Raw genomic sequence first — 17,197 nt, forward strand, 5'->3', positions numbered from 1 at the left:
CTCATCTTTATCCATGATGACTAAATCTGTTACACAAATTCATTCTTAGGCAAAAACACAGAGAAATAGAAATTCTTTCATTTATTCAGTGAATAAGTGAGTTAGTAAGCCCTGGTACAGTCATAGACACCTTTAATTAGCCTTTCCAAATGGGAAATTCATCTTCCACTATTAAAATAATCCATTATACACGAGGCACAAGGAAGAAGCACAAAAAAAATTTAGTTTTCATCCCAATGATTTTTTTTCTTTTTTTTTTCCCTTGCATATTTACACAGAGATCTTAAAAGATCGTGAAAAAAAACTAGATTGCATTTAGTTGTGGCTAAAACTTTATTTAGTGTTACGGACCCTTAAATGAAAGTAAATAATGGTTTGGACTGACAGAAACTGCGACAGCGAAAAACTGTTTTTATTTGCTGCGTGAGTTGTACAGCAAGTGCTGAACTGCGAGTGATATAGGAAACGTTTCTCACAATCAGAGCGTCAGGACGGCTTCTATCTTGTGTGAGTCTTGAGCGGTTCACTCAGCAGTTGCAGACGGGTAAAACAATTACCACATTGGGTACAGACGTGCAGTTTCTATCCCGTGTGAACGGATTTATGGTTTTTAAGGGTGGAGCGATGTGCAAAACATTTGCCGCACTCAGGACATGAGAAGGGCTTCTCCCCTGTGTGAATCCTGCGATGCTCAGTGATCTGCGACAGACTAGTAAAGCATTTGCCACAATCACTGCAAATAAATGGTTTCTCTCCCGTGTGAATTCTCTGGTGCACAGTAAGAGTGCAAACTTGTGTAAACCGTCTCCCACAATCAGGACAAGAATACGGTCTCTCTCCTGTGTGGATTCTCTGATGGCGAGTGAGAGTCGTCTTCGTTTGAAAGAGTTTATTGCACACGGAGCAACGGAACTTTCCCTGCGCGGGGGGCTTCCTTAAGGGACGTTTGGAGTCATCAATAGTTTCCCCTTTGTTATTGATATATGTGTGACTGTTATACAGACTGTATCCACTGCTGCTAGTAGTCTCATCTGTACCTGGTATTGTAATAATTCTGAAATCTGATTGGCTTTCCTCTTCCCATGAAGCTGGTTCCTCTTTAATATTATTTGATACATAATGGTCTGCTGAGTTGGTATTCAGGCTGCAGCCCATGATAGGAGCTGATTGTTTAGTTCCCAGTTTGCGTTTTTTATTTTTGTTGCAGTAATTATGGTCTTTTTTACATGAATTCAATTCATCTTTGGATGTATCCTTAGGGAACAAGCTGCTATTCAGACTCCGCCCCATGAGAGTCGATGTGTCTGTTCCTTGTGTTTGTTCAGCAAAGTGATTTTCTTCTTCCCATGAAGTCACTTCCTCTTTAATAACAACTGAGATATAATCCTCTGCCGAACTGTTATTCAGGCTGCATCCCATGATAGGAGAAGATGTATCTGTTCCCTGTATCTGTTCTGTAAATGGATTAATGCTGCAATCTGATTGGTCTCCCTCTTCCCATGAAGCTGGTTCTTCTTTAATAACAACTGTTATAAAGTCCTCTGCTGAGCTGTTATTCAGGCTGCATCCCATGATAGGAGTAGGTGTATCTGTTCCCTGTATCTGTTCTGTAAATGGATTAATGCTGCAATCGGATTTTCGCAATTCCTTCTCTTTAATTGCATTTGCTGCAACATCTCTTATAATATCAAAATCCTGACCTGGAATAAACATGATTTGGGTTTAATTTAATTAGAAAAATGTACTGTGAGACCAACAATGATAAGGATGTAGTAAAGGGATCATAGTAATGTCCCAGTGGGTTGCTAGAGAGGCAGAGATCTGTGGGGGGCAGCACTTGCAACACTATTTAGTTTCAATGACTAAGCCTTCCCCTGTCACACACCTGCACAAATTTATGTTACCCTTTCCTCTCTCACTCTGATTCCTGGGAGTATCTGTGCCAATCCTGCACACTAATCTTTTATATCAGCGGCCCCCAACCTTTTTTTCCCAAGGACCGGTGGTGGGGGAGATGAGTTGGTACATTTTTGGTGTATTGTCCAAACAGTATTTTGGTCCTTGACACGATCAGTAGAAACCTTCCTGGGCTTCCTCATAGCTGTTGTCATAGCGATGGAGTGTCAAGGATTGCAAGTAATTGGGACCTTTTTAATTGTTTTTCCAGCTATTATAGACTGCAGCAAGGTGGCCAGGCTTGGCACAGTCCATATAAAACCCCTGTTGTATAGGTTTCCCCTCCAACTACCAAAAATTAACGGACCATGTAACATCATTTTCTCACCATCTCACAGGTGTGTCTTACAATCCAGGGCATGATCTGAATTTATTGTTGGAATGGCACAAGTATAAGAATAAAGCAATCCTGCACCCATTACTCACCCTGTGGGCGGAGCTGCTGGGGCTCCTCCTTTATCCCTTTCTTGTGAAAGGTCTTGTATCTTTTCATATAGTCCCACTCCTGCAGGGAAAAATAGATGGAAACATGATGAGTCCTTATGGCAACCTGTCACATACAATGTTCCAGTCATCCCCCAGCCAGAGAAAGGGATTATCATCCACTGTTACTAAACAATAAGGGGCCGCTGTACCCACCTCTCCAGTCAGCAGCTGGATGATGTTGGACATGAGTTCCAGGATCTTCTTGTCATTCTTGTTATTTTCCTTCTGTATGACTGAGCCAGGGGCATGCAGGGCCCCCCCATCATCTGACTTCTTCCTAGGGATGTAGTGCTAAATATTGAAAGGAAGAGAGAATGGTGTTTGAGCTGCAGAGAGACCCCCTTTGTACAGACAGACAGTCTCTTGTCAGTGTGCCAGTCACAGTGCCCCTCACCTCTCCAGTCAGCAGATAGATCATCTCCAGTGTCAGATTCACCATTCTCTCCTTCTTCCCCCGCTCCTCCTCCTCCTCATTTTTATCCTTCTTCTTCTTCTTCTTCTTCCCCTTCATCCCTGTGTCACTCGCTTCCTCCCACATTCCCATTGGCTCCTTGTGGGAGGGACTGACCTGGAAGTGACCCAGGAATTAAGCAGTAATAAGAATAATGTACTTATTCTCAGATTCATATAATCTAATTTAAAGAACTAGATCACCTTTAAAGTAACTTTTATTATAATAGACTCACTGTCTTCTGAATGGCAAACTGGAATATGACAATGAAAGGCCTCAAGAGAAAAATAAGAGGTAACAATAACACTGTAGCCTGACAGAGCAAAGGTTTTTGAAACTGAGGCCAGTGAACCTTATAAGCAGGGACCTGGATTCTGGGATGGCAGTGGATGTGATTTACTTAGACTTTGCTAAAGCATTTGATACAGTGTCACACAGAAGGTTACTGGTTAAATGAAGGAATGTTGGCCTGGAACATAGTATTTGTACCTGGATAGAGAACTGGCTAAAAGATAGACTACAAAGAGTGGTGGTAAATGGAACATTTTCTAATTGGACCAGTGTTGTTAGTGGAGTACCGCAGGGCTCTGTACTAGGTCCCTTGCTTTTCAACTTGTTTATTAATGACCTGGAGGTGGCCATTGAAAGTACTGTTTCTATTTGTGCAGATGAGACTAAATTGTGCAGAAATATAGGTTCCATGCAGGATGCTGCCACTTTGCACAGTGATTTGTCTAAACTGGAAAACTGGGCAGCAAACTAGAAAATGAGGTTCAATGTTGATAAATGCAGGTTATGCACTTTGGCAAAAATAATATAAATGCAAGTTATACACTAAATGGCAGTGTGTTGGGAGTTTCCTTAAATGAGAAGGATCTTGGGGTCTTTGTAGATAACACGTTGTCTAATTCTGGGCAGTGTCATTCTGTGGCTACTAAAGCAAATAAAGTTCTTGTATAAAAAAGGGCATTAACTCAAGGGATGAAACATAATTGTGTCTCTTTATAGGTCCCTGGTGAGGCCTCATCTGGAGTATGGGGGCAGTTTTGGACTCCAGTCCTTAAGAGGGAAATAAATGAGCTGGAGAGAGTGCAGAGACTAAGTGCAACTAAACTGGTTAGAGGGAGGGAAGAGTTAAATTATGAGGGGAGACTGTCAAGGTTGTGGTTGTTTTCTCTGGAAAAAAGGCGCTTGTGAGGGGACATGATTAGACTTTACAAGTACATTAGAGGACATTATAGACAAATAGCAGGGGACCTTTTTACCCATAAAGAGAATCACGTACCAGAGGCCTCCCCTTCAGACTAGAGGAAAAGAAGTTTCATTTAAAGGAACAGAGTAGGGGGTTCATCACAGTGAGGACAGTGAGATTGGGGAATGCACTGCCGGGTGATGATTCAGTTAATGACTATAAGAGGGACTTGGATGATTTCTTGGACAGACATAATACAAAGGCTATTGTGATACTAAACTCTATAGTTAGTATAGATATGGGTATATAGAATTTATGTGACAGTAGGGAGGGGTGTGTGTATGGGGCTGGGTTTTCATTTGGAGGGGTTGGACTTTGTCTTTTTTCAACCTGATTTAACTGTGTAACTATTTAAAGTGGACCCGTCACCCAGACACAAAAATCTATATAATAAAAGTCCTTTTCAAATTAAGCATGAAATCCAAATTCTATTTTTTATTTAAGCATTCGTAGCTGTTGTAAGCTCATTTAAACATCTCAGATGTCAATCAAATATTGTCTGCCCCTCCTCTATGCCCTGGGCATAGAGGCGGGGCAGACAATTACTTTCACTTTCCATTCAGCACTTCCTAGATGTCACTGCTCTCCCCACATTCCCCCTTTCTCTTAACCATTTAATTGTGTAGCCAGGGCATGGGAATGGACATCGGGTCCCCCATTCTGGTGCACAAACTAGATTCTGAGATGATGCAAAGCTTTCCTTAAAAACAGTGTCCACAAAATGGCTGCTGCCTGCTTGTTATAATTACGAATTCCCAGACTGAAGGAAACAAGATTCAAATAATTTATACAGTGTAATTAAAGTTCATTTTCCTTGACTAATGTGATAAAATAGGATTTTGAATAATTTTTTTGGGTGACGGGTCCCCTTTAACTAACTATGAAGGGAAACAATTCAAAAAATTCTAAAAATGAAACAATGAAAAAAAAACAACGAAAAGTTGAAAAGGTGGTAAGAATAGGATATTCTGCTTGTGTAACTCTGACATAAGAAGAAAAGAGCTTAGGTTAAACAGAACTATCATTTGTAAAACATTATTAGTTACACCAGCTCCCTGCAGCACCGACCCCCAGTCCCACAGTAGCAGCAGCGACTCCCAGTCCCACAGCAGCTGCAGCAGTGACCCCCAGTCCCACAGCAGCGACCCCCAGTCCCACAGAAGCAGCAGCGACTCCCAGTCCTACAGCAGCAGTGACCCCCAGTCCCAAAGCAGCTGCAGCAGCGACCCCCAGTCCCAAAGCAGCTGCAGCAGTGACCCCCAGTCCCACAGCAGCAGAGACCCCCAGTCCCACAGCAGCAGCAGCGACCCCCAGTCCCACAGCAGCAGCAGCACCGACCCCCAGTCCGACAGCAGCAGCAGCACCGACCCCCAGTCCGACAGCAGCACCGACCCCCAGTCCACAGCAGCACCAGCACCGACCCCCAGTCCCACAGCAGCACCAGCACTGACCCCCAGTCCCACAGCAGCACCAGCACCGACCCCCAGTCCCACAGCAGCAACAGCACCGACCCCCAGTCCCACAGCAGCAACAGCACCGACCCCCAGTCCCACAGCAGCAACAGCACCGACCCCCAGTCCCACAGCAGCAGCACCGACCCCCAGTCCCACAGCAGCAGCAGCGACCCCCAGTCCCACAGCAGCAGCAGCAACAGCACCGACCCCCAGTCCCACAGCAGCAACAGCACCGACCCCCAGTCCCACAGCAGCAGCAGCAGCAACAGCACCGACCCCCAGTCCCACAGCATCAACAGCACCGACCCCCAGTCCCACAGCAGCAGCACCGACCCCCAGTCCCACAGCAGCACTGACCCCAGTCCCACAGCAGCTGCAGCACCGAACCCCAGTCCCACAGCAGCTGCAGCGACCCCAATCCCACAGCAGCAGCAGCGACCCCCAGTCCCACAGCAGCGACCCCCAGTCCCACAGCAGCAGCACCGACCCCCAGTCCCACAGCAGCAGCACCGACCCCCAGTCCCACAGCAGCAGCACCGACCCCCAGTCCCACAGCAGCAACAGCACCGACCCCCAGTCCCACAGCAGCAACAGCACCGACCCCCAGTCCCACAGCAGCAACAGCACCGACCCCCAGTCCCACAGCAGCAACAGCACCGACCCCCAGTCCCACAGCAGCAACAGCACCGACCCCCTGTCCCACAGCAGCAACAGCACCGACCCCCAGTCCCACAGCAGCAACAGCACCGACCCCCAGTCCCACAGCAGCAGCACCGACCCCCAGTCCCACAGCAGCAGCACCGACCCCCAGTCCCACAGCAGCAGCACCGACCCCCAGTCTCACAGAAGCAGCACCGACCCCCAGTCCCACAGCAGCAACAGCACCGACCCCCAGTCCCACAGCAGCACCGACCCCCAGTCCCACAGCAACACCGACCCCAGTCCCACAGCAGCAGCAGCGACCCCCAGTCCCACAGCAGCAGCAGGAGTAAGTAACCCCAGTGTGAGACACACAGCCCATAGTAGAGGAGAGTGAGGGGGTACAGATATGGGCTCAGTATATTGGGGAGAGGGGGGACAATACACACAGACTTACATAGAGCTGCTCCATACTCTTCTTTCCTGTCTCACTATAACGCCGCTGCCGCACAATAACCAAGCAGTATGTAAGTTTGTAAGGGCGGAACTCCAGGGCTAGAGGCGTGCACAACGGACTGTACAGTGATAGGCTAATTAGCAAATAGATGAAGGAGTATGATTGGCTAAATGGGCAATGGGGCGGGAGTGAGGCGGTACTCATACAGGGGGCTGTTCGGTGATTGGCTGGATGGAGAGATAGTGGGGAGGGGTAAGTGCAGAATAAGGGATGGAGGAGAAGTTTACAGTCATTTATCCTCAAGGTTCATTTCTCTATACAGTAGCTGTCCCTGCCTGCTCTTATACTGTGAGGCTGCAGTTACTCACAGGTACCACAGATTCGCTTTCAGTGTTCTTCTTGCTGCTACAGACTCTTTCAAAGGAATGACTGTTCGGTTGCTACGGGTTACTGCACTCTTTTAAGGTTCAGAGTCACACAGAGTTGCTGACACAGCTGCACCCCAAGTTTTACTGACAGTTCCACATTGCGGGCTTCCCCCCTCCCCCAGTGTAGTGTCTGTCCCATTAAATTCTTCTGCTTGTCCCAAGTGTCACATAAAGGCCCCACATGGAAGTCCAACTGCCACTTTCATAAACAACCAGTTGTTTTTATCTGTTTTATGCCTCAAATTTTCCCTAACCCTATAGATTGTAAACTCTTCTTTCTTATGCCTCAAATTTGCCCTAACCCTATAGATTGTAAACTCTTCTTTTATATGCCTCAAATTTGCCCTAACCCTATAGATTGTAAGCTCTTCTTTCTTATGCCTCAAATTTGCCCTAACCCTATAGATTGTAAGCTCTTCTTTCTTATGCCTCAAATTTGCCCTAACCCTATAGATTGTAAACTCTTCTTTCTTATGCCTCAAATTTTCCCTAACCCTATAGATTGTAAACTCTTCTTTCTTATGCCTCAAATTTTCCCTAACCCTATAGATTTTAAGCTCTTCTTTCTTATGCCTCAAATTTTCCCTAACCCTATAGATTTTAAGATCTTCTTTTATATGCCTCAAATTTTCCCTAACCCTATAGATTGTAAGCTCTTCTTTCTTATGCCTCAAATTTGCCCTAACCCTATAGATTGTAAACTCTTCTTTTATATGCCTCAAATTTGCCCTAACCCTATAGATTGTAAACTCTTCTTTTATATGCCTCAAATTTTCCCTAACCCTATAGATTGCAAGCTCTTCTTTCTTATGCCTCAAATTTTCCCTAACCCTATAGATTGTAAACTCTTCTTTTATATGCCTCAAATTTTCCCTAACCCTATAGATTGTAAACTCTTCTTTTATATGCCTCAAATTTTCCCTAACCCTATAGATTGCAAGCTCTTCTTTCTTATGCCTCAAATTTTCCCTAACCCTATAGATTGTAAACTCTTGTTAACAGGGCCCCATTCCTATTCTTATCCTTTAACCCACGTTTGCTATATTATTGTCAGACCCCTATTTGTAATAAATGAAGAGAAAGCTCTGCCTAACCTGCTGGATTTGTATAAACATATAATGATGATCTACTGGGCACATGATGCAGAGTCAAACTCCAGAATGAACCTTTCCCATTGGTCACTTAGCTGTTTGTGTCAATTGCAGCGTAAACATTCCAGTTCACTGATCTCTGCTGTAATCTTATGCTATTCCCTTGGCTGCTCTCTTCTGATTGGTACTAGAGGAGAACTTTATGGGCAGCTAAAACAGATGATTGGAGGGGCCTGGTAGAGGGTTTGGGGCTCAGAGGAATGTTTAAAGGGGAACAATCACAAAAAAAAAAATATAAGCTTCATAATACTTAAATAATAAATACAATCAATTGTACTGTTTCTGAAATAATCAAGTTTATCTTCACTATTCCTCTCTCAGCATCTGTTTATCTTCATTCTCTCTTCATGCAGCAGTTGGGTGTCAGATATTCACTGACAGTTAGATCCAATATATCTTATAGGGGGGCTCCTTTCCTAGCAGATGTATTAGAGCTCACTCAAATGACTGATTCCAGTACAAACAAAATCTAACAAAATAACTGCCTTTTGCACAAATTCTGCATGTAGAGAGACATGATGTCTGGTGAGTTTAATAGAGTGACCTCTAATACATCTTCTAGGCAAAAGGAGCCCCCCTAAGGGTAGGATTACATGGACGTTTTCGGCACGATCTGACGCGCTGGAATAGTGAAGATAAACAGATGCTGAGAGAGGAATAGTGAAGATAAACTTGCTTATATCAGAAACAGTGCAGAATATTTAATTGATTGTATTTAGAAATGTTATTATTTCAATATGATGAAGCTTATAATTATAATTTTCACGATAGTTCCCCTTTAATGGGTGCAACAGAAATGCATGAGGTGAGGTAAGAAACGAGTGGTTCAAAAGGGATGAACTAGGGAGAAGGATGACAAACTGTGGGACTGATTGACGATAAGTACATTTGGGAGGTGGATGATTTTGTCTATTTTTGAGGATCCAATACACTCCCATTTGTTTTATATCCAACCAGAATGCTGCCTATTATATGGGACACCCAGATTTAGTGGGACTACCTTCATTTCTCTCACTTTTTTTATTGTGGGGGGCTACATGTTGTACCTTAAAGGAGAAGGAAACCCAGTCGGCGCAAAACCCTCCCCCCTCCCGTGTGTTGCCCAACCTCCCTCCTCCCCCCTGGCCTACCTGTCCCGCTAGGAAAATGCCCCTAACTTGTTACTTACCCTTCTGCGCAGGTCCAGTCCACGGAGTTCACAGGCGACATCTTCTTCCACGCGATCTTCTTCCTGCTTTGACCGGCGTTTTGGCGCATGAGCACTAGGAGCATTTCGCCGGTACGGTTCTACTGCGCATGCGCCAAAAGTCACGAAGTTTTCCGATTTCACTTCGTGACTTTTGGGGCATGCGCAGTCGATCGTTCCGGCAAAATGCTCCTACTGCGCCTGCGCCGGTCAAAGCAGGAAGAAGATAGCGTGGAAGAAGATGGCGTCGGTGAACTCCGTAGACTGGACCTGCGCAGAAGGGTAAGTAACAAGTTAGGGGCATTTGCCCAGCGGCAAGAAGGGGGTTGTGGGTGCAAGGCCATATAAAAAAATATATAAATACAATAATCCCCTGTCTAAAAAAAGAAAAACAGGGTTTTTTGTTACAAAGTTATGATCATAAAATTGGTAAGCCGCCATACCACGTCAAGGTAAACCCCATACGGCGGGACAGGTAGGCCAGGGGGGAGGAGGGAGGGTGGGCAACACACGGGAGGGGGGGGAGGGTTTGCGCCGACTAGGTTTCCTTCTCCTTTAACAGTCATTACATGCATGGTGTATGTATTTTATCTTTACCAAATCCCTACAATTATCATGAATCCTAGTCAGTGTGTGTGTGTGTGTGATAAAGTGGCTTACACAGGAAGATACATGTATGTTTCCCCAGAGAATTAAGTGTATAAATGTCCACCTCAGCCGAAATCAAATTCAAATAAAAATGATTTTATTGCATTAAATGAACAAGTACTTAAAGGGAAATATCACAAAAATAAAAATGTAATTTAAGCTGCAGCATACTAAAACAAGAATCAAAAGAATCTGTACCGTTTCTGAATATTCAAGTTACCCTTCACTACTTCCCTCGCAGCATTTGTCTCTCTTCAACTCCTGCATGAAGACAGAATGAAGAGACAGACGCTGAGAAGACAATAGTGAAGAGTAACGTGAATATTTCACCAATGGTATAGAATTTTTATTTTGCTTAGGAAATGTCTTTTTTCTGTATGATGAAGCTTATATTAAAGGAGTCATATAGGATAAATGAAAAAACCCTAATTGTGTAGGCAAGTATAAGTAATATATGGTGTTGCTTTTACATGGGGCTAAACATTAATATTATCTTTAAAAATAGTCCCTTTATTGGAGCTCCCTATAGATGTTCTCTGGTCCCTGTCTGTGTTTCACATGAGGGGTGGGCGTGTCCTAACGGTCCCTGCCAGAAGCACAGTAGGAGGGGGACAGCCAATCACAGCCCTGCAGTCACACAAGCACAGACAGGCTTCAGTTCCCTATCAGGTCCTGCTAGCTGCTGATTGGTTCCTGTCCTACAGTGCAGTGAGCTGAGTGCACAGCCTGGGAATTCAGGGAGCAGCAAGTGGAAGAGAAGGGAGGGATTATTAGGAGTTTTGCAGAAATATTCAATAAATCAGCCTGAAACACTACTTTTTTAAGCACAATTCTTCTATATCTAAATGAGTATAATGCACTGGTACATTCTTATTTTTACACAAAATGTCTCCTTTAAATGTTCATTTTCATGATCGTTCCTCTTTAATGGCAGCTCAGGGCAGTCCTTATCTGTTGTGATTCAGAACTGCATAGCAACTGCCACACCAGACATTTCCCCTTCATTTTTCTGGGCTTTTTAATTAGACTGGTTTTGACCAACTCAATCTCTCTGTCTCTACCGATTCAACCACAAAGCACAATCAGGATGGGACTACATTAGTTTTTCCTGTATGAGTTCTTATATGACTTTTCAGCCACGAGTGATGTGCAAAGCCTTTCCCGCACTCAGGGCACCAGAAGCGATTCTCCCCCGTGTGAATCTTGTGATGCTGGCGCAGCTGTTGGACATGTGAAAACCCTTCTCCACATTCAGTGCAAGTGTATTGTTTCTCTGTGATGTGAATCTTGCGATGCACGCTCAGCAGATACAGGCGTGAGAAACATTTCCCACATTCCGGGCATGTATACGGCTTCTGCCCCGTGTGAATTTTTTGATGGCTGCTGAGGGTGGAGCGATGTGCGAAACATTTGCCACAATCAGGACACGAGAATGGCTTCTCCCCTGTGTGAATCCTGCGATGCGAGACCATATGCGCTAGACTTGAGAAGCATTTGCCGCATTCATTGCAGGGAAACGGTTTCTCTCCCGTGTGAGTTCTCTGGTGCACGGTGAGGGTGAAGACGCGTGCAAATTGTTTCCCACAAACGGAACAAGAATAGGGTTTCTCTCCTGTGTGAACGATCTGATGGCGTTCCAGAGTTCTCTTACTTACAAACATTTTATTGCACACAGCGCAACGTAACTTTCCTTTTGTTGGTTTGGAATCATTAACAGTTTCCCCTTCCCCATCGTTACTGATATCAGTGTGACTGTTATACAGAGTATATCCCCCAACAGGAGTAGTCTGATCTGTACCTGGTACTTGTCTGGGTATTGTAATAATTCTGTAATCTGATTGGTTCCCACCTTCCCATGAAGCTGACTGCTCATTAATAGCATTTAATATATAATTATCTGCCAAGTTGTTAGTCAGGCTGCATCCCATGATAGGAGTAGGTGTATCTGTTCCCTGTATCTGTTCTGTAAGTGGTTGAATTCTGTAATATGATTGGCTTTCCCCTTCCCATGAAGTTGTTTCCTCTTTAACAATAAATGATACATAATGATCTGGTGAGTTGGTATTCAGGCTGCAGCTCATGGTAGGAGCTGATTGGTCTGTTCCTAGTGTGTGTTCTGTATTTATGTTGCAGTAATTATGGTCTGTGTCATATGAATCCAATTCATCTTCAGAACTATCGGATGTGTCTGTAGGGAACAAGCTGCTATTCAGGCTCTGCTCCATGAGAGTCGATGTGTCTGTTCTTTGTGTTTGTTCTGCAATGTGATTTTCTTCTTCCCTTGAAGCTGCTTCTTCTTTAAAATCCTCTGCTGAACTGTTATTCAGGCTGCATCCCATGATAGGCGTAGGTGTATCGGTTCCCTGTTCTGTAAATGGATTAATGCTGCAATCTGATTGGCACAAAGCTACTTCCTCTTTAATCCCATTGGTTGCAATATCACTTGTTACATCAAATTCCCAACCTGGAATAAACATGATTTGGGTTTAATTTCATAAGAAATATGTACTGTGAGACTCAACAATGATAACAATGTATTACTGATGCTGTTAATGTACTCACTCTTGGTTATTTACTTTGTGATGCTAGAGGTCTGTAGGGGGCAGCACAAAACAGTAGCTCATGTGTATTCAGGTGCATCAGCTAAAGATTTTGTGTTTTATATGTAGAAGCAATTAGGCACCAGCACCCAAGGCAGTGCAAACAGGGGCAAACCCCTAGTGTTTATTTTCTTTAAACAAAAACCAACAAGGGTGGGGGGTTTCCCTTTGAAGTACCAAAAATTTTGTTGGTTTTTTGTTTAAAAATAAAATAAATAAACACTAGGGGTTTGCACTGCTTTGGGTGCTGGTGCCTAATTGTTTTAGAGGAGTTCCTTCTTCCCAAGGCCCCGTGCACCAGGCGGAATTGCAATATAGTGGCCCGTGTGTACTTGTGAACCTTCTACTATTAGTGTATTATATTCTCACAGACAATACTGATATTGTATTAGGGATAATCACTATCAAGGGAAATGGCTGTGTATCATATCTAGATATAAACAGACCGATCACCTCAAATCCTTGCTGCTGCTTTGCACTGATTACTATGTTGTATTTACATGGTATCTTTATTTGTACAGCCCTCACACTCTGCCTATTGATTCACTCAGTGATACATCAGTTTAGCATTACTTGTGCCCTGCACCCATTACTCACCCAGTGGGCGGAGCTGCTGGGGCTCCTCCTCCTTCATCCCTTCCTCATAAAGGTCCTTGTTTCCTTTTATATAGTCCCACTCGTCCAAGGAAAAATAGATGGAAACATGATGAGTCCTTATGGCAACCTGTCACACACAATGTTCCAGTCATCCCCCAGCCAGAGAAAGGGATTATCATCCACTGTTACTAAACAATAAGGGGCCGCTGTACCCACCTCTCCAGTCAGCAGCTGGATGATGTTGGACATGAGTTCCAGGATCTTCTTGTCATTCTTGTTATTTTCCTTCTGTATGACGGAGCCAGGGGCATGCAGGGCCCCCCCATCATCTGACTTCTTCCTAGGGATGTAGTGCTAAATATTGAAAGGAAGAGAGAATGGTGTTTGAGCTGCAGAGAGACCCCCTTTGTACAGACAGACAGTCTCTTGTCAGTGTGCCAGTCACAGTGCCCCTCACCTCTCCAGTCAGCAGATAGATCATCTCCAGTGTCAGATTCACCATTCTCTCCTTCTTCCCCCGCTCCTCCTCCTCCTCATTTTTATCCTTCTTCTTCTTCTTCCCCTTCATCCCTGTGTCACTCGCTTCCTCCCACATTCCCATTGGCTCCTCGTGGGAGGGACTGACCTGGAAGTGACCCTGGAATTAAGCACTTACACATTTCTATACAGGATTATTCCCAGCAATATCCCCAATAGAATTACAGGGGCCCAGATCCATAGAATCCCATAAAATCTCCTACGGCCTTAGTCACTACAGGAGGTGACCCCCAGTCCCACAGCAGCACCGACCCCCAGTCTCACAACAGCAGCACAACCCCCAGCCCCACAGCAGCAGCACCGACCCCCAGTCCCACAGCAGAACCAACCCCCAGTCTCACAGCAGCAGCAACCCCCAGCCCCACAGCAGCACCGACCCCCAGTCTCACAGCAGCAGCACCGACCCCCAGTCCCACAGCAGCGACCCCCAGTCCCACAGCAGCAGCAGCGACCCCCAGTCCCACAGCAGCAGCAGCAGGAGGAGTAACCCCAGTGTGAGACACACAGCCCATAGTAGAGGAGAGTGAGGGGTAAATGACAGAGGTGGGTGCCACACAAGGTAGGAATAAGGGAGGCAGCACATATGGGCTCAGTATATTGGGGGGACATTACACAAGTGTCTCTCACACACTGACCTATTTATTGCTGCTCCTCACACTTCTCTCTGTTACACTGTAAGGCTGGAGTTGTTCTCACCAGACAATAACCAAACAGCCTGAGAGATTAGACTGAAACACAGTGTAATTAGAAGTGCACAGCGATTGGCTAAACGGCGGAAGTGATACACAGTGATAGGCTGAACAGGTCGGATGTATATAGATGTAGCCGAGGTTAAAGGGGCGGGGCAAATGGAAAACACACAGCACTGCGCAGTGATTGGCTGTATGGACCGAGAGTGGGGAGGGGAGACTGCAGAGCAAGGGACTGAGGAGAAATTTACAGCCATTTATCCCTAAGATTTTTTTTCTGTGTAGTAATTGCCCCTGCCTGCTCTAATACTGTGAGGTTACTATGGTTACTGCATGACACACTGCGGCAGGTATAGGCTCATATCTCACTCACCATCACTAACTCAAGTCATTGGACTGGCTGTGATGGACTGATTCCCATTGCTAGTAATAAGAGTGCTGTAACCTAATGACTGATTACACAGCTGCTCCCCAACATTAAGGTTGCCAGACAGAAAAGATACCGGCCTTCCTATATCCTTGCAAATCTTTCCTATTAATAACATCGGCATCAAGCAGAATTCTAACCTGCCAGGCCTGTCAACTCTTTGTATTTCATGTCCCCTGTTTATAGCCTGCTGGGTTCAGCTATTAGTAAAAACAGACAAAACCCCTCACAAATGTTCCTGAAGAATCCCAAGGATAGGGTTCCCCTAGGGTTGCCACCTTTTCTGGAAAAAAATACCAGCCTTCCTATATATTTATCTTTTTTCCCTATTAATAACATTGGGATCACTGACCTTCCTATATATTTATCTTTATTCCCTATTAATAACACTGGGATCACTGACCTTCCTATATATTTATCTTTATTCCCTATTAATAACATTGGGATCACTGACCTTCCTATATATTTATCTTTTTTCCCTATTAATAACATTGGGATCTCTGACCTTCCTATATATTTATCTTTATTCCCTATTAATAACATTGGGATCACTGACCTTCCTATATATTTATCTTTATTCCCTATTAATAACATTGGGATCACTGACCTTCCTATATATTTATCTTTATTCCCTATTAATAACATTGGGATCACTGACCTTCCTATATATTTATCTTTTTTCCCTATTTATAACATTGGGATCACTGACCTTCCTATATATTTATCTTTATTCCCTATTAATAACATTGGGATCACTGACCTTCCTATATATTTATCTTTATTCCTTATTAATAACATTGGGATCACTGACCTTCCTATATATTTATCTTTTTTCCCTATTAATAAACATTGGGATCACTGACCTTCTTATATATTTATCTTTATTCCCTATTAATAACATTGGGATCACTGACCTTCCTATATATTTATCTTTATTCCCTATTAATAACATTGGGATCACTGACCTTCCTATATATTTATCTTTATTCCCTATTAATAACATTGGGATCACTGACCTTCCTATATATTTATCTTTTTTCCCTATTTATAACATTGGGATCACTGACCTTCCTATATATTTATCTTTATTCCCTATTAATAACATTGGGATCACTGACCTTCCTATATATTTATCTTTATTCCCTATTAATAACATTGGGATCACTGACCTTCCTATATATTTATCTTTATTCCCTATTAATAACATTGGGATCACTGACCTTCCTATATATTTATCTTTATTCCCTATTAATAACATTGGGATCACTGGCCTTCCAATATATTTATCTTTATTCCCTATTAATAACATTAGGATCACTGACCTTCCTATATATTTATCTTTATTCCCTATTAATAACATTGGGATCACTGACCTTCCTATATATTTATCTTTATTCCCTATTAATAACATTGGGATCACTGACCTTCTTATATATTTATCTTTATTCCCTATTAATAACATTGGGATCACTGACCTTCCTATATATTTATCTTTTTTCCCTATTAATAACATTGGATCACTGACCTTCCTATATATTTATCTTTATTCCCTATTAATAACATTGGGATCACTGACCTTCCTATATATTTATCTTTATTCCCTATTAATAACATTGGGATCACTGACCTTCCTATATATTTATCTTTATTCCCTATTAATAACATTGGGATCACTGGCCTTCCAATATATTTATCTTTATTCCCTATTAATAACATTAGGATCACTGACCTTCCTATATATTTATCTTTTTTCCCTATTAATAACATTGGGATCATATCATTGACCTTCCTATATATTTATCTTTATTCCCTATTAATAACATTGGGATCACTGACCTTCCTATATATTTATCTTTATTCCCTATTAATAACATTGGGATCACTGACCTTCCTATATATTTATCTTTATTCCCTATTAATAACATTGGGATCACTGACCTTCCTATATATTTATCTTTATTCCCTATTAATAACATTAGGATCACTGACCTTCCTATATATTTATCTTTTTTCCCTATTAATAACATTGGGATCATATCATTGACCTTCCTATATATTTATCTTTATTCCCTATTAATAACATTGGGATCACTGACCTTCCTATATATTTATCTTTATTCGCTATTAATAACATTGGGATCACTGACCTTCCTATATATTTATCTTTATTCCCTATTAATAACATTGGGATCACTGACCTTCCTATATATTTATCTTTATTCCCTATTAATAACATTGG

The 17,197-nt window shown here is 43.2% G+C and overlaps 2 protein-coding genes across 3 annotated transcripts; both read right to left on the reverse strand.

The window, feature by feature from the left end:
- Positions 1–66: 66 nt before the first annotated feature.
- LOC108703770 (oocyte zinc finger protein XlCOF7.1-like) lies at positions 67–2,631 on the reverse strand. Its single transcript, XM_041576597.1, has 3 exons — positions 2,596–2,631; positions 2,383–2,506; positions 67–1,700 (listed from the first exon to the last, which is right to left on the reverse strand). The coding sequence occupies exons 1-3, from the start codon at positions 2,626–2,628 to the stop codon at positions 583–585; spliced, it is 1,275 nt and encodes a 424-aa protein (XP_041432531.1). The 5' UTR covers positions 2,629–2,631; the 3' UTR covers positions 67–582.
- Positions 2,632–10,183: 7,552 nt separating this feature from the next.
- Positions 10,184–14,531, reverse strand: znf234.L (zinc finger protein 234 L homeolog). Of its 2 annotated transcripts, NM_001096814.1 has the most exon segments (5): positions 10,184–12,572; positions 13,306–13,432; positions 13,522–13,659; positions 13,763–13,942; positions 14,478–14,531. In NM_001096814.1, coding segments are annotated over 4 exon segments (1,758 nt in total). In that variant the 5' UTR covers positions 13,874–13,942; positions 14,478–14,531; the 3' UTR covers positions 10,184–11,190.
- Positions 14,532–17,197: the final 2,666 nt, after the last annotated feature.

The sequence above is a fragment of the Xenopus laevis genome, chromosome 9_10L (genome assembly GCF_017654675.1).
Source record: "Xenopus laevis strain J_2021 chromosome 9_10L, Xenopus_laevis_v10.1, whole genome shotgun sequence".
Taxonomy (NCBI): Eukaryota; Metazoa; Chordata; class Amphibia; order Anura; family Pipidae; genus Xenopus; species Xenopus laevis.

Excerpts from the sequence above, each read along its gene's own strand:
- znf234.L (XM_041575778.1), bottom strand. The coding sequence starts at position 13,906 with ATGGGAATGTGGGAGGAAGCGAGTGACACAGGGATGAAGGGGAAGAAG. Across the intron at positions 13,433-13,521 it reads TCCAGCTGCTGACTGGAGAG|GTTGCCATAAGGACTCATCA; the intron begins GTGGGTACAGCG and ends TGTGTGTGACAG. Across the intron at positions 12,573-13,305 it reads CCAGCAGCTCCGCCCACTGG|GTTGGGAATTTGATGTAACA; the intron begins GTGAGTAATGGG and ends TGTTTATTCCAG.
- LOC108703770 (XM_041576597.1), bottom strand. The coding sequence starts at position 2,628 with ATGTCCAACATCATCCAGCTGCTGACTGGAGAG. Across the intron at positions 2,507-2,595 it reads TCCAGCTGCTGACTGGAGAG|GTTGCCATAAGGACTCATCA; the intron begins GTGGGTACAGCG and ends TGTATGTGACAG. Across the intron at positions 1,701-2,382 it reads CCAGCAGCTCCGCCCACAGG|GTCAGGATTTTGATATTATA; the intron begins GTGAGTAATGGG and ends TGTTTATTCCAG.